We start from the raw sequence: 26,332 nt of genomic DNA on the forward strand, positions 1-26,332 counted from the left end.
CATTTTGAGTTCATTTTTATGTATGATGTGATGTTCACCCTTTCACATTTGAAAATCCAATTGTACCACATTATTTATTTAAGAGACTATTCTCTCCCCGTTGGATAGATTTAGCCCCTTTGTTGAAAATCATTTAACCATAGATGTATGGGTTTTTTTCTGGGCTCTCAATTCTGTTTCATTGTTCTATATATCATTATATATGTACCAGACTGTTTTAATTACTGTAGCTTTATAATATATTTTGAGTTTGGGAAGTGTTAGTCTTCCTACTTTGTTCTTCCTTTTTAAGATTGCTTTGGTTATTTGGGGCCCCTTAGAGTTTGATATAAACCTGAGGATTTCCACTTCTGTAAAGAAGACTGAAAATTTTGATGGGCGTGGCCTAAATCCATAGGTAGCTTTCAGGTAGTAGTGACATCTTAATAATTTAACTCTTCTGTTCTGTGAGCACAGAATGCTCTTCCATTTATATAGGTTGTCTTTAATTTCTTTTACTAATATAGTTTTTAATGTACAAATCTGAAACTAAAATTTTGATCGTTATTTTCCTTCTCTTGTTTTGCGTTTTGTAGGTGGTAACAAATGTTCCATGACAAATGAGGATTCATATGATCTGTTTGATTCCAACCTGGCAGTTCCACCAAATTCAGGTACAAAGTTGAAGTCTTGGAGTAACTATATCAGGGTTGGGTGTGGCAATAGAACTTTTTTAATTGAAGAGAAGAAGGTCCCTGGGCCCAACTCAGGATGATGTTTGGTAGAGATTAGTGGTATCACATTCTCAATCATTAGTTGGGATTAGTGTGATCTCCTCCTCTAAACCAATTAATCTATCAGTAAGTGTTCACTACTCAGCAACCTCATTGGTCTCTGCTACCCTAGAGTGAAAATTGACCACCTTAGTGTAGCTTTCAGGGCCCTCCATATCCAGCCCCAGTGGGCCTCTCCAGCCTTACTTCTCTACCCTCCTGTAACCACACATGTGATGCTCCATCCTGCCAGTGAGCCTGCTTGTTCCTCCGCTGTGACTTGCTGCATAGCCTCCCCTTTTTCTAGACCACTGTTTGCCCCATCCTCTGCCATTGAAAATCCTACTTCTCACTGGAGTTCTCATCACAAACCTAAATTCTCCCAATTAGAATTATTCATCCATACTTAGGTTTTTGGTCCAGAGGTAAAAAGTAACAGGATTTCATTCTTTTTACCATAATTCTTGCTATTGGTCCAGCCTAGATCAATGGTTGCTTCTAGAAAGTCTTCCCTGGCCTCTCCCTCCCTGCACAGAACTGGATTCTTTTTCTGAGCATCATCTCTTTATTGTTGTGCTATTGCAGCTCCCACACACTCTCTGTGGGTTCTGAGTGGCACCCAGTGTGATTCATTGGTGTGAATTGGGTCGTCCATAAGGAGCCTTGGTAGTGCAGTGGATTAAGTGTTAGGCTGTTAATCGTGAGGTTGATGGCTCAAACCCACCAGCCACTCCACAGGAGAACTATGAGGCTGTTTGCTCCATAAAGATTTAAAGTTGCTATGAGTCGGAATTGACTTGATGGCAGTGGCCTTGGGCATACATTGGGTCCTCCATAAATGTTGGTTGGGTTTAACTGATCCTTTCCCATAAGACAAATAAGCCTAGTGTGAGGTAATATACAGACCGAGTTCCAGAAGCCAGGTCTCCTCTGCCCTCTGGACTGTGTCACGTGAGACATTTAGGACTGAGAACCTCTCTTAGCCCTCCCAGCTAGCTTCAGAACCATAAGCTCCTTGAATGTCGAGTACTGCCCTAAATACATCTGCCATCTTGCCTCTCATTTCATAGCGTCAAAGACTCTTCTGCTCTGTGGAGAAGGCATGGGCTCACTCTCCTGCAACAGTGGCAGCTCAACCACCAGCAGCCCATGCATGCCCCGCCTAGTCCCTGGCCACCGCCCATGGGCCAACAAGAGTGGACACCATGTCTTGGGCTTGATCGAGGACTACAAGGCTCTGCGCAAGCAGATTGACCAGGCCCAGAGACTCCTTGCTGAAATAGACATCCAAATCCAGGAGGCATCTAGCCCCACAATTGGAGAGCTGGGAACAAAGGTAACCCAACTGACAGAATTGGAGGGAGGGGGATTCTTATTGAGGGGGGAGTAGAGTGGAAGGAATAGGATGAGGGGTTAGGAGGCAAGAGGTCCAAATATCCTCAGTAAGGACCTGAGAAGAGGGACTGGGAAAAGTAGTTCACAAAGCTCTGAGGTCTGGTCCAGTCTGTGGGACCATTGTGTCGTGTGCTGTTTGAGTGGACAGTTTGTTGAAGTTTGTACCCTGTGTTACTGTGATTTCTTCATTGTGAGCTGCATATGCCAATGACTGCCTCTATGTATTCTCTCATCCATCCATCCACTTACCCAGTTAGACTTCCTCCATCTGTCCATCAGAGTGTCCATTCACTCATCTACCCAGATCTATCAGGCCTGCATGCTCAGGCTCTAGGGCTACTGTGGTGAACAGGACAGATAGCTAGACCTGTCTATAGGCCCTTCCCCTCAGGAAGTGGTCAGCTACATCATGTATGAGTGTGCTAATGTGAGATAGCCTACATCCGTGTCAGGATAGATGTCAGCTCCTAGCTCTTCAGGCAGAGGAGCTGAGTTTATGATATTTTATCCCTAGAACTCCTGTGACGTAGGTCATGTCAGTTCCATTCCATTCCTTTTTTTAAATTTTTTCTTATTGTGAATCGAGTGATAGTTTACATGGGAGAACATCGGTTTTATACTCATCCTATCGTATTTTGTTTCATTGCAATGTCCGTGCATCATCATTCAATATATTTCAACATCATAATTCAACAGTATTTTCCTCTAGTCTCTGTGTTTTGTTTTTATGTACATCAAAACACTCATGAATATACAATCATATAAACAACCAAAGGGCACATTCTGCAAGCCTGCCTCCTGGCTGCCAACACACAGCCCCTCTCCTTCCATGAGTCTAGTATCCTCTATTGCTCTGTCTCTTCATGCCATCATCTGTGCCTCCATCCTTGATGTCACTGCTTCTCTGTATAGGGTCCCACATTCCGCTCATGCTCTTCTTCCTTGATGGTTCTAGGGTCCTCTGTTCCTGGAATGTAAGATTAACTACTTCCCCCTTTTTGTTACAAAATTTCTATCTTTACAGTTGTGACAATCACAATTAGTCATGATAACAATTGCTATTGAATCATAAGAATCTTATCCCCATATCTTCGCCAGACCCATCTACAGAAGATGAAAACTGTTCAGTGGGGATTCTACCTTCCCCTGCACACTCTGAAACTAAATTCCCTCTTGAAAACTTGTAAGCCAGTCTGTCTCTTCATGCCTTTATAGAACCCCATTTTAGGTAGCCAATGTCTAAGTTGTATACAGAGGGGATGGTAAATGATCCTTGCTGTGAAGATTCTTTCCCTCTTGGTTGGTATTTTAAGCTACTACATCCATTAGTCTAAGGAAAGTTCATCAAACTGTAGCAATTTACACTTGTTTTCTTTATCAAAAGTTTCCATTCCATTTTACAGAAGCATTTTAAGGAGGAATAATTTGGAATGGTCAAGATTTGAACTCAGCTCTCCATACTCCAAGGCTCCCTCTCTCTTTCATGACAGGACATTGCTAGTCATCTTACTCACCTGTCCAGAAACCATCTCTTCTCCCTGCGTCGAGTCTGGCTGAAGCTTACACCCCTACTTGTATCATCTGCTTTCTCACTATTATTTCCTATTGTAAGCTATCAGCCCTTGCTCGCCATGTTTCATCTGGCAGTTCCTTTAATCTTGCTGTCCTTGCCTCATCCTTTTAGGATCTTCCTCATTTCAGTCACCCTTTATTGAGGACCAGGTGCTTGAAACATGTTTCTTCATTCACTCCCATTTCTTGAGTCAAATTCCCATTTCCCCTTCAGACTGATGTCTGAGCTTATATTGTTGTTGTTAGGTGAGCTGATTGTGGGCCATATTTTCTGGTCCCCTCCTCAGATCCTTGCCGAGGACACCTGAATCACCTGTTTCCTGACACTTGTTCTGCCTTTTGTTATGTTTGGTTTTGCTGAATTGCAAAACTGCATTTCCACTAGGTGTAATAAGCTCTAGGGAGTAGGGGTAGGGTCTGTTTTGCACAATATTGTACATTCAGTACCTAACAGAGGATCTAGGTGCGTGGTAAATATTTGTGGAATGACTTAATGAATATTAGCAAGACTGTTGTTCTTTCTGGTTGTAATCTGTATTGTATAGAAACTAGAAGCTGTGGGAACGTATCAAAAGGGAAATATCTACAAATACACCACCAAGAGGTCAATGCTGTTAACATTCTGATGTGTATACTATTAGTTTATTCATAGTTTTACAAAAAAGCTCATAAATAGATGAATCTTATATTTTAACCTCTAGTTAACTTAATATTCTTAGTATTCATTATTTTTCCAGAATTTGACTTTGTTGTTGTTGTTGTTAGGGGCCATTGAGTCCATTCCAACTCATAGGGACCCTGTATGGGGTTTCCAAGGCAGTAAATCTGTATGGGAACAGAAAACCTTTTTTTTTCCCACAGAGAATTTCACTTTAATGGCTACAAAATAAACTAAATACACCATCATTTATTTTCTCATTCACCTGTTTGTTGGACGTGTAAGCTGAAATCAGCTGCCATATACATACGTCTCTGATCACATCTTTGATTAGTTCCTTAGGATGAATTCCTAGAAGTGAGATTTACTGACTCAAAGAGTTCCAGGAATGTTTTAGAGCTTTTGCTAACTATTGCTATATTACTTTCCAAAAAGACTTGCTTCTCCAGTTAAAAGTATCTGTTTTTCTGCACTCTTGCCATCATTAAGTATTTTTATTTATAATGACTTTTGCCAATTTATAGCTAAAGAGAATTGTGTCCTTTAATTTCCTATTGCTTTTATTACTCTTGAAGACTAATGGTGTTTTTATTTTTTATTTTAACTTTCATACTCTCCCTTCTCTGAGTTACGTCCTTTGTTTTCTCATGCCCCTGCCATCCCATCCACTTGAGTGTGCTTCTGCCAGCAGAGGGTGAGAGAGACTTACCAAGACCCTAATATCATATTTTCACTAAGCAGAGACACTTAACAAGGACTGTGGAGAAAACCAAACAAGAAACAGTTAAGTTGCTTCACTAGCTGTTGGTGGTGTTTGCCTTCCAGAGAGTCTCCATGGGCTCCAGAGCCATGCGAATGGTTCTATCAACAACAGTCCCCTTGGCGGAATAAATATAGTTAATGCTAGTTGTTACTAATCATAGTTATTGATTAGACTAAAATCACCAACGAAATTCTCTTATAATCTATAATTCACCAGTCTTTAAGAACAGTCAGTTGGTGGCACCTGACGCCATGCTCTTGCGCAGCCTGTGAAACACAGCCCCGCAGCCTGGAGGTGCATGCTGCCCACTAAAGCTTACTTGTCCATCATCTTTCCAAGACGGCATGTGACAAATTTCTCTTCCACCTGTGTAGGGTCCACACTTGGCACCTCTGGGCAACTTGGTCACCAGTGTGAGCACAGCCAAGCTGATCCTGGAAGAAGCCTCGAGGTTACTGAAGCTTCTCTGGAGAGTCTCACTCCCTACAGATGGCACCCATCACTGTGAGCAGGTAGGTGTTGACACCTGGATCCAGAGTCCCAGAGATGCCTGACGCTGCGCAGCTGTGCTCTCAGGTTGGAATTTGCATCAGAAGAGGGGAAGGCATGTTGTTTATTAAGAGGGATGTGCCAAGCACTGTGCTGACTGCTCCACCCATGCACTTAGCTGATTTCCCAGCATCCTGTGAGCTCCACTCATGGCCCTTATCTGACTGTGCCCCTTCCTCTAGCTCATCTTTGTGGAATTGAATCCTTTTGTGAGGAAACTAGAACTCAGGGAGTTGAGGTACTTACTCTAGACTAAAGAGCTGGTTAGAAAGTGTAACTATCTGGACTCAAAGTTTATTCTTTCACTTCATAAACTTTATGTTCCTGTTTGCCTCTCATGGACTAGCTCATTCTTCACTACTCAAAATCCCTTTCATTTTAGATGCCTTTCTCGGGATCTTCAGACTCCTATTGATAGCTTTCATCACCATATGTTAGTGAGTCTTGTTCAAAATGTGTTTTAAGTACTTAGGAATGGCAGACTCCAAATCAAGAGTCAGACAGCAGATACTGTTCGGAGTTCTGTCCGTAAGATATGTGTGGTGTTAGGACAAGGTGAACACCCATTCTGCAAATCAGAGAAACCTCCCTGGAAGGAGGAACACGTAGGAAGAGTTCAAACTCTCGGTTTGGGGACCTCAAGGGTATTTCCCCTCTAGTATATGTAACTTATGAATTCTTGCCAAAGGCCCGCAGGAAAGAAGTGGGGAAATTTACATTCCACATCATGACCTCATTTAGTTAAACCCTTCTCAACAGCTCTCAGATCTATAAAACAGAAAGCAAGGAGGTAGCAGGTGAGGCTGCCCTCTCTGCTCTGAAAGTTCTAATGACCTTGCTCCAAGAATTTTCTCTTGGGATTCTGGAGAGGAGGCTCCAGTGCCTTAAACTCAGGGACGTACATACCGAATCCTTATGCAGGAAAGCCGTGCTTTACCCACTTTTAGTTGGTGAGGGCATGGGGTGGAAGATGGATGTGTCAGGGAGGAAGGGTGAGGGATCCTTGGGTTGTAGCCCCACAATGGCCTTTTCATTCTTTCACGCAGGCCCTGTGGCTGCCGGAATTGCCTCTTTCCACTCCTTCCCCAGTCCCAGACCCACTCCTGATCAGCTGGTTACTTCTCACTTTTCAGGTCTTGGCCTGTTACTTCAAGGTCAGAAAGGGCCCCCTGACCTCTCAGTCAGAGCATCCTGTTCATTTGTATCACAGCCTTAGCACAGCTAGAATTACAGTTTTGCTTAGTATCTGTCTCCTTGTTTCCCTGAGAGGACCATGTTTGTTTTGTTCAGCATTATATACCCCATGCCTAGCGCAGTACCCGAGGAGCCCCAGTAGTGCTGTGGGATACGTGTTTTGCTGCTAACCATGAGATTGGTGGTTCAAACCCAGCAGCCGCTCTGCGGGAAGAAGATGTTGCAGTCTGGGAAACCTCCTATGGGTTTACTGTGAGTCAGAATCAACCCGATGGCTGTGAGCAGCACAATCCTGGTCCATCCGAAAACCCACCCAAACCCCTTGTCTGAGAGTAGCCCTGCAGTACAGAGGAGACCTGCTCACAGGCTCTCCAGAGCTCTGACTCCTCAGGGAAGCAGACTGCCGCATCTTTGTCCCATAGGGCAGCTGCTGGGTTTACAGTGCCACTGAGTGCTTAAACACTGTGCCACCAGGGCTCTTGCTGGGTTCATGGTGGTGGTTATGTGCTGTGGAGTCGGTTCCGACTCATAGCAACCCTGTACAGAGTTTCTGAGCCTGTAAATCTTTGTTGTTGTTATGTGCTGTGGAGTCGGTTCCGACTCATAGCGACCCTGTACAGGGTTTCCAAGGCTGTAAGTCTTTACGGGAGCAGAAAGCCTCATCTTTCTCCCGCAGAACAGCTGGTAGTTTCAAACTGCTGACCTTGCGGTTCGCAGCCCGATTCGTAACCAGTATGCTACCAGAGGGAACAGAAAGCCTCATCTTTCTCCCGTAGAACAGCTGACCTTGCGGTTCGCAGCTCGATTTGTAACTACTATGCTAATGATAAAAACACATTTGTGAGTCAGTAATTTCCTACCATACATATCCCCAGTAAGCATGTGTCTCATGGAATCCTTGAGACCCTTCGTGTCTGAACTGGACAGGCAGCCCTGAGAACATAGATTGCCTGCTGCTTGTATGTTAGCAGCAGGGCTGCAGCTCTGACTTTGATCTCTGTAGTCCCATACAGCTCCACCACTTGCCAACTAGGCAAGGGACTGGTCAGTGCTCATGACGATTCTCCTTTCTTTCAGAGGATTCCTCGGGTAATTGATTATGCTCACTTAAGCATCATAGAATTTCAGAGCCAGAACAAGGACCTTAGAGATGCTTCACTGTTATTGCTGGTGTCCATAGACCCCCTGTGTGGTGTTAAATTGCCTCTAGCTACTCTTCTGTCACTGCCTGTGTTTCATACTGTGCCTTTTGCTTTGTGTGAAATGTATGTAAAGCAGATTTCTAGGTTTTTACCAGCAACTCCAATGGTTTTTTGCTACCTGGCAGTTTCTCTGAATGTCATTAATTTGCTTTTTGCATTTAATACACTGTCCCCTGCCCTCCAAGCAGCCATTAGCCTGCTCTAGAAAGTATGTAAAACATTCATGTGGTTATCTTAAGAAAGTTGCCGGGAGGGTGAGCAGGGTAAATATGTACACATATTTGCTTAACATAATTTTTTAAAATGTAAGCCTAAACAACAGCAATATGTATAGGTTACACACAGAGGTAGGAAAGAAGAGAAAGGAGGGGACAGGGATGGAAGCTAGATTTCTCTGAATACACCCTGCTTGTAGATTTGACTTTGAAACTGTAGGCGGTCTTTCTGTAATTACAAATAAAAATAAACCAAAGTGGGGAAAAACATAATTTCTGAAAGTTGATAGCAAGATGAAGCAAGCAAAGCTTACTGTAGAAGCATTGGTGGCATTGTCTGGGTCTCCCTAGTGTGAGTACTCTATGGTCATGGGGGACCACCAAAGAAACAAACTGTTTTTAGTGATTATATTGTTAGTGGTAATTCTGGAATTGATATTCTGAAACTAGTATTTAAATTGTGGGATAAAGCAATTTAATTATGCTAATTTCATTAGTTTCTGAACTATTCACTATAAAAGAAATACAAATAGAAAATCAAAGAAAACTCCTGTAATACTAAATTTGAATTGGAAATATCAGTATGATAATATAATGTACTTCTGTTGAAAAAATGTCCTAGCTCTCTCCACGTGAACAACTTTAGAAACAATCAATTCATGCCAATTAGCTCCCTTAGCACCCAAATCTTCCCAGTAAAAGAAACCAATACTCCTTAGGGAAATGACTTGATTCTAAGTCTGGAGCAGGAAATGTATAATATGAGCTTGAAACATCTTCTCATTCTCGTAAAAAAGGTGGGCAGGAAAAAGAGGGAAAGGGCAGCTGTAGATTTATAGTTGTTCTCAAAGTCTGGACCATGGGCCAGCAGCATTCCCATCACCTGAAATCTGCAGGAAACTCTCAGACTCTACCCCAAGCCTCATGAATCAGAAACCCCAGGGGTGGGGTCCAGCAGTCTGTTTTTACAAGCCCTCAAACTGGCTTGACAATCACTGGATTAAAAGAAACGTAAGGAACACATCAATCGAATGTGAAGTCTGGAGCTAATTTGACTCCTGAATTAAACAACCAATTTGAAATAATAAAGTTATGAATCAACTAGGGAAATGTGCCCGTTGACTATACAAAGGGGTTTCAAATGTATATGTTAAAATTTCATCTTACACAAACTTGTTGAAGCCCCTGAATATATTTGGTGGTGGTGGTTGTTGTTAAGTACCGTGGAGTTGGTTCTGACTCATAGTGACCCTGCACAGGGTTTCCAAGGCTGTAAATCTTTACGGGAGCAGAACACCATCTTTCTCCCACGGAACCGCTGTGTAGTTTCAAACTGCTAACCTTGAGGTTGGCAGCCCGATTCGTAACCACTACGCTACCAGAGCTCCTTAATATATTTGGTAATACTAAGGAATTCTTAGAATCCTGGTATGTCACTGTAGGCTAAGTACTGGACTGCTTACTGGAAGTTTGGCAGTTCAAGCCTACCAACTGCTCCTCAGAAACTGTATAAGGGTTCGCTATGAGTTGGAACCAACTCGACAGAACTTAACAACAGCAAGGAGTTATTGCCCTTTTATTTTTAGATACGATGATGACAGTGTGGATATGTTTTTTAAAAACCAGTCTTCTAGAGATGTTGTTAAGAGATACATACTGAAATATTTTATAGACAAAATGGTCTGACTAACTTCTGGGTTTGTCTTCAAAATAGTCTGGGGGTGCTGATGGGCAGGAATCTGTAGATGAGACAAGATTGGCCAGGGTTTCATAATTGCTGAAGCTGAATGCTTGCCTGGTGGCTCGTTATCTTTTTATTTCTATTTTTGTAAATGTTTCAAGTTTTTCATTGTAAAACTGAAAGCAAGGGGGGACAACCTGCTCCAGAAGTAAGCCTGGAATTGAACATGGGAGAGGAGGTGTGAAGCCTCCCCAGCAGGGAGTGGCGCTGTGGCCCCCTCAGGTCTGTTGTGGTGCACACTTGTTGGGTATCAGGCACTGTGCTGTCCACTCGGCATCTCACTTTATCCCTTTCAGTAAGCTTCAGAGGGCTCGGGATGATTCCCTTTTCTCTGGCAGCAGAAATTGAGGCCCTGAGAGTTTAAGTGACTTGTCCCAATGCCATATAGCTAGGAATTGACAGAGCTGGGCTTTGAAGTCCTGCTACTTCTCCATCTTATATTCATTCTGTAAAAATAAAGGTTTTAATCTGGTGAAACAGCAGACACATAAATAATTAAAGTTCCTGTGCTGAGTCCTGGATGGAATGTGAAGTGGGAGTTAGGAGAGCACAGATGAAAGTTAACCTTCCAGTGGGCAATGGTCTTGCCGCACTGCTCTGGGCCAGGCCCTGTTGATCAGAGGAAAGACGTGATTTCTGCCCTGAAGGAGCTTGTCACTCAGTCAGGGAAGCAAACAGGTAAACAGCCTGTGACAGCTCAGTGTGGAGTGGGCAGTGATAGGAACCACAGGATGCCGTAGTGCCCAAAGTAGCAGTAGCCAACCTAGACTCCTGGTGGGGAAGAGACTCAAGGAAGGCTTTGTGGAAGAGGTGCGGCCTGAGCTGACTGTAGAAAGATGAATCGGCATTAGGCACCTGGGCTGTGTGCATGATCATTACCATCTTCAGGCACTGCCTTGTTGGAGTCTGACTCTGCTGAAGTATACTGGGTGAGTGTAGGTATCACCCCACTGTGCAGGAGTGGGACTGAGGCTGTGAATGCCAGGTGACTGTTCTCGTGTATGGCCATTGGAGCCATGACCAGAGTCTTCATCTCTCTGAGCTCTTGACATGAAGACCAGAATTGGAGAAAACCTCATGTTTAAATTAGGAGCTGTCTTGGGAGAACAGTTGAAGCCCTTGTACCTGACACTATTGGTTAGTCCTAGAAATAGACTAAAGAGGGGAATCAAAAAAGGATACATACCTTAAACATTTTAGTTCGACTTAAAACAGATAAATGTACATTCATTTGCCATTCTTTTGATGTAGGGCCAGGGCCTTTTCTCTGAATAGGAATCTACTGATTGGAGCTCACAGCTTCTTTCTTTCATAAACTACATCCATAATGTACGTCTGTCACTTCCAATTTCTGGTTCTTTAAGATGAAGAGAAAACTTAGACACTTGCAAAGCAATTTGAATATAGCATTCTTCTAGACGTGCTCCTCCCACGTCTTTTATAGTTGTCTCACCCACACCTAATTTGCCAGAAATGTGTTTTTTAGTGACTTCCCTTTACATCAAGTCTTTCCTGAAGCATATGTTAGTTTTCATACAACCAGTTTTCTCTTTTTGTACACGTTTCATGGGCTTACTTAATATTCCATTAAATGATGTAATTTAATTACAAGTCCAACTGCTGTAAACAAGTTTGGGAGCTAACTAAAGAAGAACCCTGCAAGCTGATGGCTCGATGTGTCACATAGCAGAGTTGCAGCCTGTGACAGGGCATCCGTTAAGCGTATGTCACAGAGAGAAAGTGGGCGTCTGTACCCCGCAAGCTGGGAGCATCCCTGGAGTGTGTGTGTGTGTGTGGAGGAGGGGGGGGTATCAGAAGACTGTGACTCTTCTGCTGGTCCCCGCCCTCCTTGCCTCTCCACAATCCATGCAGGATGTCTCCTAATGCTGTGTGTGTTTTGTACTTTCTGCTCGTTACAATTTGAACATGAAGACACAGAAAACCAAAATCGAAACAACTAGCATTATAGTTTTTATAAAATAGTATACAATTCAAATCCTTTTTTTTTTTTTTTCAATGTAAAGTAAAATATCCCAAATCTTATCTCCCAAAGACACTCCCTCTTCCCATTTGATCTCGATGCATGCGTCTGTGAACATAGACACAGATCTCTAGGCTGGTGTCGTGGGAATGCCTGGTGTACTGTCTGTGTTGTTCAGTTGATGTTCTCTTCTCTCATGATCATCTTCCCGTGTCGGTAAACATACAGCTCTACAGCATCATTTTTAATAGCTCCAGAAACATAGTCTGTTGTATGTAAGTACCTCCATTTACTTATCCAGACTCTTTCAAAACCAAGTGTATTTTTCTACTATGACCATCTTTGTGCATAGGCGTCTTCTTGGGTAAATGCCAAAGTGTAGAATTGCTGGGTCAAACTATGGCCAGGATGCCTCCTAACTGGGCCCTAACAGTCTTGCAGTTGCTGGCATTCGTGGGCATACTGTCCTTAATACCATTACCTCCCCATGATTCTGTCCATATGGGTCACTCTGATCAACAGAAAATGGTATCTAGTTTTTATTCAAATGTCTTTATTAGTGAGGCTGAGCATCATTTTATATACTTTCGTAATTCTTCCTATGTGATAATGCTTGTTTATATTCCGTATTCATTTTTCTAATTCCTTTTCCTTTTAGGTTGGAGACATGAAGGCAGAAATCACCAAGTTACAAAAAACATTATTCGAACAAGACAAGAAGTTGCAAAACACCGTCAAGCTCTTACAGCTGAGCAAGCACCAGGAAAAAGTCATCTTCGATCAGTGTAAGTGAAGGGCGTGGCAGGGTGGGCCGGGCCAGGCCATCTCCTGGTCCCATGTCTTCCAGTGCTGCTAATGATTATCCTCATTCTATTTGTAGTCTTGCCCCCTTATTTATAGGTTTCCTTTCATACGTCACCCTTTCTGAGTGGCAGACAAATGTGTTCACTTAGTACACCTCACTGGCAGCACCATTCCATGCCTGGGCCGCCGGCTCTATGAGGAGACGGGCCTGGAATGGTCAGTGATGGGAATGCAGCCGGTGTCACAGGAGCACTGGGACCAAGTGACACCCACGCTGAGTCTGGTGGAAGGGACAGTGCTGACCAGGCAGAGGGGAGAAATCTGGTTTTGTATGTGAGAAACTAAAAGCAGGTCACGCTGGTGAAGTACAAGCTACAAGTGACGAGTTGCGGCTACGGGTCCAGGGACTGCTTTGTGAAAGGCCTGATGTGCAGGCGCTGGGCGACTTCCACTTGGAACACAGGCCCCACCTGTCTCTTGTCCACGTACAAGGACTCTGGAGCCACGCTGCATCCAAGAGGAGGCTGATTTAGTAGTCCAACAAGAAGGAACACCGGATGAGCCAGGGCAGTGGGGATTAGGAAGAGAGGGTAGATTTGTCAACTCCTTCTTAAGAAAGAGAAATACAAGTTTAGATGGTTACATAGCTCTGTAAGGTCAGTCCCATCTCTGGGTTGGTGCTTCAGAGATTGTTGGAGCCACTCGGTTTCCCAGTTACCTGGACGTTTGGAGAAGCAGGCAGCAGTCAGGTTTATGTTAGTGCCTCTTGTCAGTCAGCACAGCCCTGGCCAAGCCTCACGCTGTCCGTGTGTCAATTTCCCTGTCTTCAGAGACCTGCTGACTGCTGCACTTTCCTCCCTGGCAGGTGAGCCTGCGAATGCTGCTCTTATTAAACTCGAACTTTTCTGGGTCATTCCTGAGAAGCACAGAGCACAAAGTATTGTCAAGTAGGAGTTCTCTTTGGCCACCCCCCTGGGACCCTTCTGAAAATGTTCTCTGGGTGAAGTGTTACATGCCCCCAGGCCAGACTCTGAGGACAGAAATGGTTCTTGGCAGCACAGAGCTTCAGCTTCATGGGGGATGACCTGGCAAGTGCATTCCAGGCAGCTCGATAGGCACCTTTGGGGCACTGGACTGATTGGGTCTTGAGGGGTGAATAGGAGTTAGTTAGATGGTGGAGACAGTAGGAGCAGGGTCCTGGCAGACGGCATACTCCCGGAGGTCAGAGAGAACTGAGAGGTCAGGGACATGCCTAGGACATGCCATGGCTTTTATTGTAAGAGTTGGTGTGAGGGGGAGCCAGGTCATAAGGACCCCTGTGGGCTGAACTTGAGTGAGCAGCCTAGGCCACTGGAGTGTTACAAGGTCCCAGTGGCGGAGTGTGGAGGAGGCCCAGAGGGCATGGTGCCTTTCTTTGGGGCAGTGGGGAGGCTGCTGGGTGGGGTGGGGCTGGGCCTTAGGAGGGAGGGAATGGCGTTGAGCGATAGTAAGGAGGTGGACCTGGTGGCAGAGTGCTGGATGTCTGAAGGGGTTCTTGTCACTTGCAGAGTAAGGGTGTACTGGGAGGGGCTCTTGGAAAGACAGTGCCAGTCTTGCTCATGTCTTAGGTGGCTGAAGGACATCTGGTTTGACTCTTGGACCAGTAAGGGGATGGGATGTTATGCTTTTCTACATCAGGACTTTATAAAAGGCTCCTTAGTTTCCTCATCTGTAAAAAGAGAGATGATAGCACCTAAACTCAGGAGTTCTTAGCATAGTCACTGGGACAAAGTAGATGTTCAGTGAAATTAGCTCTCCGCTGGGTTGGCCTGCATGCTGAAGGCCTGGAGGAGACAAACCATTACCAGAAAAGCAGCCAACACCTCATAGCATTTGCCATCCTGTAAATCTCCTCATGGAGCCAAGGCTGAGCTCAGAGCCGGCCCCGTAACTCCCTCTCTTAGGCCAGACTTTGTAGCTCATCACTTACAGATCTGCTTCTGGCTCTAAAGTGACTACGTGAAAGTTGGAGCCGTGTCCCCTCCTCCTTCACCTCAGGGTGACAGGGAAGAGCGAGGGCCGAGGACTGGTCCCTGTGAGACAAGCTGAACAGTGTGCTCCTGGAGTCTACAGGGGAAAGTAAGGAAAGGGCTTTATGATGTGGCCTGGGACTAGAGGGATTCAGGGGGGTCATAGTTGGTAAGCAGACACCGCACAGGTTAGTGTCTTCCTGCCAGCACTCTGTTGACCTAGAGAGATCCCTGGTCCTGGTGGCACAGAGCTCACCCAAGCGCTGTCTTGATTTGGGGCCCTGCTTTAGTGGAAGTGTCTGTGTTTGGGATGTGGGCAGTACTGCTCAGAGGTACAGCCCGTCCATCACCTTTAGAAGTCACATTTCTCACTTCTTACCTTGGGCCAGGTGATCCTTAGCTCTGCTACTGTGAGTTTTGTTTTTTAGGTACATTGAGTGTGTTTCAGATTTATTTTTAACTCTCACAATTGCGATACTTAAATCTTTTCTGGGTCACAGGTCCCTTGGTGCATCTCAAGAGAGCTATGGTCTCTCACCAGATAAAGTGCATACATCTGTATACAGCCACAGACTTGTACCTCGTTTCTGGGGTTCAGGAGCCCCCAGAGCAAATCCACAGTCAGCATGAGGTGAGGGTAAAGGGCATCACAGAGAGTGAGGCAGTGGCTGCGTCTTCATTTCATTTTGCCTACTAAGAAAGAAACAAAGTCCCAACCCTCCGTCCTTTCCCCAGCATCACAGATTGCAAACAGATTTTGTTACCTCCAGATCGAAATTTTTGTGAGGCAAGAAATAAATATTTTCTCAAGGCTACCACATGGCAACTATTCTGAATAAGCCACTGGGGAATGGGTGGATTTGGGCTGAGTGTGTTGGGAACTGAGTCTGTGCCAGCCTCCAGCACTGTTAGCCAAAGACCTTGTGTCTGTCCCTGCCCGAGGAGTGACTGGATTCCCTGGCCCCATCAAGCCCTGCTTAGAACAGATTCCTGACCAGGCTCAGAAATGTCTTCAGTGGTGACATTCCAGCCACTGTTGGAGTTGGTACTGAAAGAGAAAGATTAAGGGGGGACATGACTTTCCTTTACAGGTGCTCCCTGAAAGGCACTCCTGTGTCTCCCCGTGAGTTCTTATATACTGAGGACCTGCCCACTACACAGCTCAGAGCATCCGGGTGGGCAGAGACCTCTGAAATTGCCTCATCCATCCCCTCCTGTTCAGGTAGACCATGTTGGGTTCTTCTACAAGTTAAAGGGCAGATTGAGGAGGGCGGAAATGCCCAGAATTCTTTCTCTCAGGTCATGAGGAGCCTCCTCAAAGAACTGATGTGTAAGGAGGTCTTACTTGACAGACTGTCTCCCCGCTTGGCTCAAGCTTAGAGCAGGACACAGCCCCTTCACAGAAGGCTAGGAAACGACATCAGATGGTAGTCAGGAACTGGGCCACGGTCCTCCATCTTCAGCCTCCCAGGCCCACTGCAGTGGATCTTAGACATACCTGGGGTCCAGGAGGCCATGCAGAGCTTCGGGTGTATCCTCTATAAAGTGGAGCAGTGCACTGTACCTTCTGGTATTGTCATGAGATCGTGCCTAGCCATGGCCTTGAAGAGGTGTTTCTGGTCACTCTTTCTTCTTGAGGTGAACCGTTGGCCCTGGGGTGTATAATAGGACAGCTGGGGCCTTCATACTTCATACTGTGCTTTGGTGTGAATACTTCAGAGTTGCCCCACATCTGGGTCCTTGTGTGTGTGGTGGGGTTTGGGGGAGCGGTGGTGATCTTCCTTGAACTTGGCTTCTGTACGATTTCCCTGGACTTGTGTGTTTCTAATCATCTCTCTTTCCATTCTCTCCACAGTGGTCGTAACCCACAAAATTCTTCGGAAAGCCAGAGGAAACCTGGAGGTAGTGCCTCTTTGGGTTTCTTTTGTTTAAAGTCATCTGGGGGTTGGGGTGGATGGGGTGCTGCAAGGACTTCTGGTGAAAACTAAGTTGAAGGTGAAACCTGTTCATTTGTCGGTTGTGCATGAAGTTTCAGTTAATCATGCCCTGACATTAATGAAGGCTCTAGCGTTTGAATGTTTATACTTATTTTACACATGGGATGCACAGCAAACAGTCCTGGGACATAGTAAGTTCCTGATAACTAATTCTTGAGTGAATGAATACAAAGTGATCTTATTGTCATTTTGTCTTATTAATATTTACTGACCAAACAGTAAGACTTGAAAGCAGTTTCAGAATAATAATCTTGCTTATACTTTGTCAAAAACCCTCTATTGGACTTCAAACTCTCCTTTTTTCTCCTTTTACCCAGCTCAGGCCTGGAGGGGTCCATCCAGGAACATGCAGCCCCAGCCGGCCAGGCTCCTGAGGCGAGCTCACAGCCAATAAAGCTTGTGGTTCCCCCACTGAGACCAAGTCTCACGTCTCTGTTATATGTGCGCCTCCTATTTACTGAGAAGAAAGGACTGTCTGGACAAAGAAAATCTCTTTTCCTCGATGTTTTCCCTCCCAAAATGGGTTTGAGGGTTATTGAAAAACGAGGTTCCGGTGTTCTGCTACAAGGTTTAGGAAAGACTTGGAGCTTTCCGGGGCTTGGTGTTTGGGTTCTTGAGTAGGTAGCTGGACACGGGACATCACTGCACGTCCGCTCCTGCATTTGCCTAGTATTTGGCCAGTGCTGTAATGTGAAGATTCTGATTAAATGATTCAGATCTTTTCAACTTGGTTATTCACCTATTTCATGTAGAGTTAATGTCCAGTTCCCCAACTCCCAATGGGCCTGGCCAGAGTCTTGAGAGTCCCATTGTCCTCAGATACCGTTACCAAGCCCACCGGGGCTCAGAGACAACTGAGTCTCCATGCAGATGGCCAGCGGCCTGGTGCCTGCACCTGTCACAGGCTCAGCCTCTCTCAGTCCCTTTGCATAGCAGCTCTCTAAAGTAGAGGCCAGAACTGGCACATTGCATTTGTCATTGCCCCAGTGATGATAATGATGTGTCCCTCCACTGTGCCCATTGCTAGGTAGTGGGTTTGCTTGCTATGACCCTGTTGTTGACCTTACTATTATTTGTCCTTTAACTTTGCTTGCCCTGAGCTAAGCTTTGTTTGCAGATGAGGTAAGTGAGACTGGTGCAGGGTCCCTGTGAGGAACAGTGAAAGAATAGGGGCTCCATGGCCGCGTGCTGCCCACTCTGCCTTCCACAGCAGGCACCAGCTGGACAGACGGACACGCCTGCAGTCAGGAGGAGCGATTTGAGTCCTGGCTCAGTCTTCCCCTGTGATGTCACTCCTCCAGACATCATCCACTTGGATGGCCCCTCCATTTGCCATGAAATCATTTATTCTAACATTTCATTCTCTGCCCATGATCACCTCATGTCTTGCTCTCTTGTCCCCGGGAACAAGATCCCCAGATCTCTGCTTTGATCTTTGTTGGTTTCTAGGTCCCTTGACCTTTTTCCCTATCTGTCAGCTTCTTTCTCAGCTTCACTTTCCTTTCAGTCAAGTTTCTCTCAAGACTTGCTTCCCATACCCAAACCCTGTGTCATGCAGCAGTCAAGATGTGTGGACAAACCAGGCATCTGGCCAGGATACTCTCCTGCCTGAAACACTTAGGTGGCATTCTGTCACCCTCAGATACAAGTCCAGGCCCCTGCCGGCCTCTTTGGGCCATTGCGCCTCCTGGCTCTCCCGCGTTCTAAGAAGCTCAGGCTCCTTCCCCTTGCCAACCTTGGCCCTGACGCGCCCTTTCTGAAATGCCCCTTTGACACTTCCTTCTACTATTGTTAAAAGTTCCTTCAGAAATCATCTCCTTAGGGAAGCCTCTCTGACCCCTGACACTGGTGAAGTGCTCTTCCTCTGGCTCCCATGTCTCCCATGCACCCTGTCTGTGAATAGTTCTCACTTAGCTGAACTTCTGGAGAGCAGAGTCTGGTGTTTATTGCTACAGAGCTGAGGAAATGGAGCAGGTCCTGCCTTCATGTTGCTCAATGATTGTGACGGCTCCATTGTTCAGTCTAGTCTAGTCCACAAGCACCTTCACCCTATTGCTTCACTGGACCCGTCCAGTGCCCAGAATCGCCCCTGTATTCACAGGGCAGCCCAAGTGACTGTCCAAGGCTTTTGACTGGCCTTGATCCCTCCTGTCCTTCCAAACTCTCCACTGCTTCCCACTGCTGCTCCTGCAGCTCCCCAGAGGGGAGGAGCATTTGAGGTGAGGTTGTGATTAGGTCAGCTGAGGGTCCACAGAATGGAGGAGCAGACGCCTCGGCTTAGAGTCAAGGAAACAGCCTCTCATCCCAGTCACCCCACCGCTGTCTGTTCCCCCAACCATCTAGTGAGGCTCTGGGGCGAGTGGACAGTAAGGGGCTTCTCAGCTTAAGTCATTGTGCTCTCTTTGTGAAACATGTTTGGACAGATGCACCTCAGTTTAATACATAGCTGTGTATGAAAATTCAGATGTGGGCATAAGGTAATATGGCAGTTCCCTTTTCAAAAGGTTACACAATCCCAAATGGAAGTTCAGATCTTTATGGATGCTTCAACATGGTATTATAGAAGGAGCTGGAAGTCTGGGTTCTAGTCTTACTATCATCAGTCTCTGCCTTTCTGTCTAGTTCTGCTAAGAGACTTATCTTGATACTCAAATTTAAGTACCTGAGCAAGACCCTCTTCAAAATCAACGATGATTCTTCAATTTCTCTCTGCAGCAGGTCTTCAAAGTAAGCTTTGAAGCACTATTTTAAGTTCTTATGGCTGGTGTGTGGTGTGTGTGTGTGTGTGTGTGTGTTAGGTTGCACACCATAATGGGTAGAGCTCAGATTTGGGAGTCAGACCAAGGTTGTTCAGATGCTAGCCCAGACCGTGCCTCAATCTACCTCTGTTTACAGAGAACATGCTATCTCCCTGGCAATAGTGTGTGTATTGCATTGGGCATGGGTGTGAGCTTAAAGGGATTCTGATCCATCCCAGGACTAGAAAGTGCCTAAACCCATGCATGCTTGGGAGCAGGGCCTGAGGTGGAGGGGGACCTGGGGGGCCTGTTGGTTACTTGTTGCAATTCCCCCACAGCTTTTCAGGATCACAGTAATCCTCCCAAAAGTATATGTTACCCTTTATTTTAGAGTCGCGTGGAAATACTCCCAACCTAATGCTAGTGAAGGCCCTTCTTCTTGAAGGTGGAAAAGCAGCCTGGTTTGTTTGGGGCTGGATGAGGGCCAAGAACAAACTGCAAATAAGGACAATTTGGACCTTGAGAAAAGCTCCATTGTCCCTGGTGAGTTAATTTTACCAGCAGCTGAATTCAGGAGGCTCTGAAGTGGTAATCAGAAAATGCGTCAATTTCTCAGTGGTGAAATTAATCACCACGTGTACTGGAGGAGCAGCACCTGAGAGAAACAGCTGCAGGGACTAAATATATAGAGAGAAGGAGGGGCCCTGGCACCAGGCCTCCTGCTTGGCCATCACCCCACCTTAAGGGCAAAATCGGCAAAATCATCGTCCCTCCGCATTGTGCATAATCTCACCAATCCACATGACTCCATGCGTTTTACAAATGAGTCATCCCAGTGGTGGAGAGGGATGTGAGCCTGCTAGAGCCAGGATTTGTTCTAGAGTCTGTCAGGGCCTACTCAGAGCCTCTGGAGTTTCCTCCCTGGAATGCTGTCCCAAACTGCGCTCTTGCCTGCTTTACTAAGCAAAGGACTCTCACCTAGCCCTTTTTTCCAAAAGACCCCAGCGTGGCCACAGCAGGGATCCAGGGACCCACACTTCAATTCCTCCACACAGCAGCCAAAGAACTGCCTGTGAAAGGCCTGTGGACAGAGAAAGTGAGATCTTGTTAATGAGTCCTCAGCAGTCTGGCCACCAACAGACATGCCTGAGGGGCCCTGGCCCTGCCAAATTGCCTCTTCAATCTTGGCCATATTTTAGGTCTAACTCAAAATTTCAATTATCACAATTACTCATCCCATCTGAGCAGCCCAGGACTGTGTCTTAGGGGCCAGAGCTGTTTACCTCTTGCTGTTTACCACGGATGTGGCCTGCCCATCACACTATCATGGGAGACTCAGCATCTTGCCCTGGCCCTCAGGGGAGAGCAGGAAGCTAGCCTCAGTTTCTTCTGAAAAAATCACGAGATGTGGAAAGACAAAGCTATATAATGGTGAACTGTGAGGCTCGGGCATTGGCCAAGCCAGTGAGACTTGCTTATTATTCATTCATCTCAGTGAAGGTTCTACTGCCAGCCAGCTGCTAGAGGAATCTTTGAGGCTTACTCCTCCCCGGCCCTCCATCCCATCACAGTCATGGGCACTTGATCCTCTTTACCGCCCAAAGTCATTCCTCTTGTTCATCACCACTGTCTTGGTCCAAGCATTTATCATCTCTTCTGCTAAACCACTCATCAACACCTTTAAATGTCCCCCATGGTACAGCCAGAGTAATGAGAAGCTGATCATGGTGTCCCCCTGGTTTAAAACTTGGAATGCTTCTTAGTACACTTAAGATGTGACCTATAGCCCTTTGTATAGGTAACCTGCCCATTCAGTCTCCTTCAGTTGTCCACCTACACTAGCCATATTGTCTGCTCCAGCCATATTGTCCTTTCCTGTCACTCTGGCCTCGGCCTTGGCACATGCTGTCCCCTGTCTACTATACTCCCACTTACTCTTGACTCTTACACCAGCCTCAGAGCCCAATCTCAAAAGTAATTTTCTCAGAGACACCTTCCTGACTTCTGAGTTTTCCCATTTTTGATCCAGAACCCTTGTTATGCCCTGTCAGAGCACCAGGATCCTCCCTCACTAGCACTTAGCTAGTGTGTGGCTGTGAATTTTTTTTGAGGAATTATACCTCTCCCCCTGACTGAAGCTCCTCAAGGGCACAGAGTCAGTGTGATCTGCTCATCACTGTAGTCCAGTGCCTGGCATAGAACTGAGAAAGAATGTATTTACTCACGGGACATTCCCAGAGCTGTTCTGACCTAGAAAACTCAACAGTGCCGGGAAGAACAGACAATACTGCTGATAAGGAAGATTTGAGGGGTCCTGCAAGCCAGGCAGTCTTTTAACAGTACCGCACATATAATCCTGAAAAGAGGCCTGGGCTGCGATCCCATTTTCCAGAAGAAGCACTGGGGCACAGAGCAGCCTGCCCAAGACCACACAGCCAGCAAGCCGAGCGCTGCATTCTGATGCAGGCAGGCAAGTTGCAGTGTTGGCCCTCCGACACAGGGCTGCATGCAAGTACAGTTCAGCGTGGTCAGTGGGCTGGGCTGGGACCCATACTGCCAGAGTGCCTGTTTGTATTTGAAGCTGGCCCAGAAAGATCCTGCAAGTAACTCCAATGCCCCTGACTTGACCAGTCCCTGCCTCTCTCCAGGCCTCAGTGTATTTGTCCATCAGAGCCACCTCTACTTCATTCCTTTAAGCGTGGCGCTGGGGTTAATGCGCTGGACTGCAAAGTCAGTGGTTCAAGCTTACCAGTCGCTCCTTGGAAACCCTATGCAGGGTCACTGTGGGTCGGAATTGACTCAACAGCATTTAACAACAACAACAACAATCCTCATAGTTGTCCAGGTCCTGCCTACCTGAGACTTGTCCATTTTGACCCCGTCCTTGGGGAAGCTGCTCCCCCACCTGACCCCAGAGGGCAGCACTGGGCTGGTAAACCCCTGTGCACTTGGATCACAATATTAATACAACTACACAGTGGTTCCCAACCACCTTCCCACACGGTTCTCTCTCAAATGCCATAATCATACCCTAGTTAACAGGCATTCACACAAGAGCTTAATTACATGTTTCAGATTAAAAAAAAAATCCTGTTTGTATTCATGCCACTTGCTCTCAAACAGAGCATCATGTGGTCCAGCTTACGTGTGGCACTGTATGATCGACAATGGACGATACCAGTAAAAAAAAAAGTTTGGGCTGTCCTGGCTCCCCTCTCCACCCTCCCCTCTAGCTGATATGAATTGTGGCATGTGGGTGGCACACACACGTCGCCTTGGTGGTGAACTAAGACATACATGCACACGCATATCAGTTGGCTAGGAGCCCATGTGTGTACATGTATGTCTTAGTTTCCTAAGACTTCCATAAAAAGTTTATAAGGTATTAAGTGTTGTCAAGTCAGTTCCAACTCATAATGACCCTGTATAGGGTTTCCAAAGAGTGGCTGGTGGGTTTGACCTTATGGTTCAAAGTCCAGTGCTGATCCTACAGTGTCGCGCAGAGAGCAGTTAAATTTCAAGTACAGTTTTAGAGGCTCTAGGAGAGGGCTCCTCCTTGGTAGCCTGGGCATTCCTTGTTGGGTTATAGATGCATCTTCATATGCTGGGCTTCTTCCGGCTCTGTGTGTGCCTGCATCTAGCCTGCTCTTTTTGTAAGACACCACACAAAAAGATTAGGCTCCACCTTACTCAGGAATGCCCTCATTAACACAGCAAAATAAAATCCCTACCCCAAAGAAGGGCACGCTCAGGTACTGGGGTTGGGGTTAGGATTCAACGAACTTTTGTGGGGACACAGTTCAGTCCGTAACTGAGTATGTATGTATATATGAGCTAACAGGAAGTAGGGTGGGTGTACAAAGGAAGGGGTTTGGAGATCTTCAGTTTTATTGAATGCAGCAGTTTTGAGCTGCAACCCTCACCCAGAGCTGTGAGACAGGTATGTGCCCCAGGGAGGGGAGAAGCAAGCACACACAGACTTTGCTAACCACAGTGAAGCAGAAAGCACAAGGTTGCGGGTACCTACACAGGAGGCTCCAAACTTGGTCTTGGAGGTGAATAGGTGCCCAAGGTGATGGTGGGTAAGTGGTGGAGGCTGATTAGGAATTTGTGAGGTGCAGAAGGCAGGGAGAAGGACAATCTTCAGAATGGTACCATAGGCCTGGCTGGAGCACAGAATCCAGTTAGGTAGAGACCAGGCAAGAGAGGCTGGCAGGGGCCTCGTCTAGAGGGAGCAGGGAAAAGAGCAGCGTAGATAACGAGTCTGGAAAGGTGCTGTGGGCTGCAGTGAGGGGAAGCGCAGGGACAAGAGGCAGCATGGGAACTACTGGGGGAGTCCAGAGGCCTCTGTGTGTGTGGGAGAGGGGATGTGTGTACGTGTGGGATGAAGAGGAGAGGAAGAGCAGCTGGTTTTTGGTTCGGGCATTGGTGTGGTGCCGTTCATGAGAGAACACAGAATGGAAGGATGGCCAATGCCAACCATGCCTCTCAGAGTAGGTAGAATGTTGTTGTGAAGTACCATCGAGTCGGTTCTGATTCACAACAACCCTGTACAGGGTTTCCGAGGAGTGGCTGGTGTAGCTGGTGAGTTTGAACTGCCAACCTTGTGGTCCAGTGCTCCTCAGCACCACACCAGGTAGAATGCAGAGGTGGGGAATGGGAAAGGGACTTTCCAAGTGGAAGGAACAAGCTATGCAAAAGCACCGAGGCTATTGAGGGACCTATGGCTTGGGGGCCAGTGAAAAAGAGGAAGGCCCTGAAGGAGATGAAGTGATAACAGCACCTGCTACAATAGGTTCAAATATAACAGTTGTGAGGATGGCACAGGACTGGGCAGTGTTTCATTCTGTGGTCGGAACTGAATGGAGGGCACCTAACAGCAACAACAATAACAACATGGATAGAGTTGAGTCTGTGGAGGCTGCAAATGGTTAAAACACAGCTGCCAGTCAAAGTGTTAGAGGCTTAAGTCCCCCCAGAGATGATCAAAAGAAAGGCCTGCTGATAGAAAATTGTTTTACTCTGACAAACATGGGTCACCATGAGCCGGAATGGACAGCAACTGAAACCTGGAATGGATGCTGCAGTATGGCCGGGCGTCAAGCATCAGGTCGGACAGAAGAGGCTCAAAACCTTTATGGTTTTGGCTTTGGGGAACCAATGGTGATCGTTCCGGTAAGATGAAAGAGAAAGGTCAGGATAGGGGAGGAAGTGAGAAGATAAAGGCCAGAGTGAGGTCTGTTGGGAGTTGGGGGGTGACTTAAGGAGGGCATGAACTCCATCTTGTTGTAAGGATGAAGAATCCTGCTTTTTCCTCCTGCTGCGGGAAAGCCAATGGCCTCCTGTGCCTCCAGGGATAGTGAGCAGCCCAACAATATCACCTCTTGGCTTATAAGCCCACCCAAGACCAAGTCCTGACTTTGCCTTGGCATGAGCTCCTCCCTATCCAACCCTGGCCTTCGTCTCCCGTCATTTCTGGCCTGAGACACGTCAGTCTTGCCATATGCTAACTAGCCCCTGAAGGTACCTCCATGTTCTTTGGCACCTATGTGTCTCCTGTTCTGAAAAGCCCATTTCCCACGTCCTCATCCTGACTGACTCCCACTCATCCTTAAAGACTCACTGAAGTTCCATCCATTAAGTCTTACTTTATTCTCCTTTAGAATGGGCATGATCTGGTTTACTCCCTTGTAACTGAAGATAGACTTAAGGGTTTTAATGGATGACAAGCAGCTGAGTTAACTGAGACCAAAGAAGACGGGGTCTCCAATGCTATGGTAGCTTGGCTGCACTAATAGAGACATAGTACAAACACCCTGGTGGCACAGTGGGTAAGTGTTTGGCTGCTAACCAAAAGGTTGGTGGGTTTGAACCCACAACGTCTTTGGGAGAAAAGACTTGGTGATCTGCTCCAGTAAAGAGTACAGCTTTGGAAGCCCTATAGGGCAGTTCTACGGTGTCATTTAGGGTTTCTGTGAGTCAAAATGGATTCCAGGGCACAGAACAAGAGAGTGTGAACTCGAGAGGTAGACAGTCCTACTTCGCCCATGACTTGTGAGACTGCACTGGGAGCCTTGTGATCCTTCTAAATATTTTGCTGTAAGAGGAACATTGACAAAGTAGATTGTACCATGGCTACTTCCACCCCAGTTCATTCATCAAACATGCATGTGCTGCCACTTCACACACATTGCTACGTTTAATCCTATAAAGCATTATGATTGTATCTGTTTTATAGATGAAGAAGCATTCACAATTTCTTTGGGATTGTAATAATACAGTGATGCTGGTGGTAGGCAGAAAAATGCCCTGCCCACAAAGATGCCCATGTCCTAATCCCGTAGAACCCATAAATATGTTACCTTAAATGGCAAAAACTGAAGCCCTGGTAATATGATGGTTGAAGCACCTAGTTGCTAACTGAAAGATCAGAGGTGGAGAAAAGACCTGCCCATCTTCTCCCGTAAAGTTTACAGCCTATGAAGGCCTATGGTGGCAGTTCTATCCTATGGAACCACTATGAGTCAGAATTCACTCAATCCTCAACAGCATAGCAAATGGGACTTTACAGATGTGATTAAGATTAAATACCTCAAATTAAGGATTATTCAGGTGGAACAATCTAGTCATGTGAATTCTGAAAAGCAGAAAACGTTTGTCAGTTGCAGGCAGAGAGAGATGTGACAGCAGAAAAAGGGTCAGAGGATGGAGGAAGGGGTCACAATCAAGGAAAGCAGGTGGCCTCAAGAAACTGGGAAAGAC

General features: G+C 46.2%; 1 protein-coding gene across 1 annotated transcript in view; it reads left to right on the forward strand.

Moving 5' to 3' along the window:
- CDK5RAP2 (CDK5 regulatory subunit associated protein 2) overlaps positions 1 to 17,206 on the forward strand; it is a 255,327-nt gene extending 238,121 nt beyond the window's left edge. Inside the window, exons 33-38 of the mRNA XM_006865676.1 lie at positions 576 to 653; positions 1,823 to 2,088; positions 5,515 to 5,652; positions 12,681 to 12,807; positions 16,691 to 16,737; positions 17,150 to 17,206. Coding sequence (XP_006865738.1) covers positions 576 to 653; positions 1,823 to 2,088; positions 5,515 to 5,652; positions 12,681 to 12,807; positions 16,691 to 16,737; positions 17,150 to 17,206 — 713 coding nt within the window. The remainder of the gene's footprint in view (positions 1 to 575; positions 654 to 1,822; positions 2,089 to 5,514; positions 5,653 to 12,680; positions 12,808 to 16,690; positions 16,738 to 17,149) is intronic.
- The last annotated feature ends 9,126 nt before the right edge of the window (positions 17,207 to 26,332 follow it).

Source organism: Chrysochloris asiatica, unplaced genomic scaffold, assembly GCF_000296735.1.
Source record: "Chrysochloris asiatica unplaced genomic scaffold, ChrAsi1.0 scaffold00081, whole genome shotgun sequence".
NCBI classification, from domain to species: Eukaryota; Metazoa; Chordata; class Mammalia; order Afrosoricida; family Chrysochloridae; genus Chrysochloris; species Chrysochloris asiatica.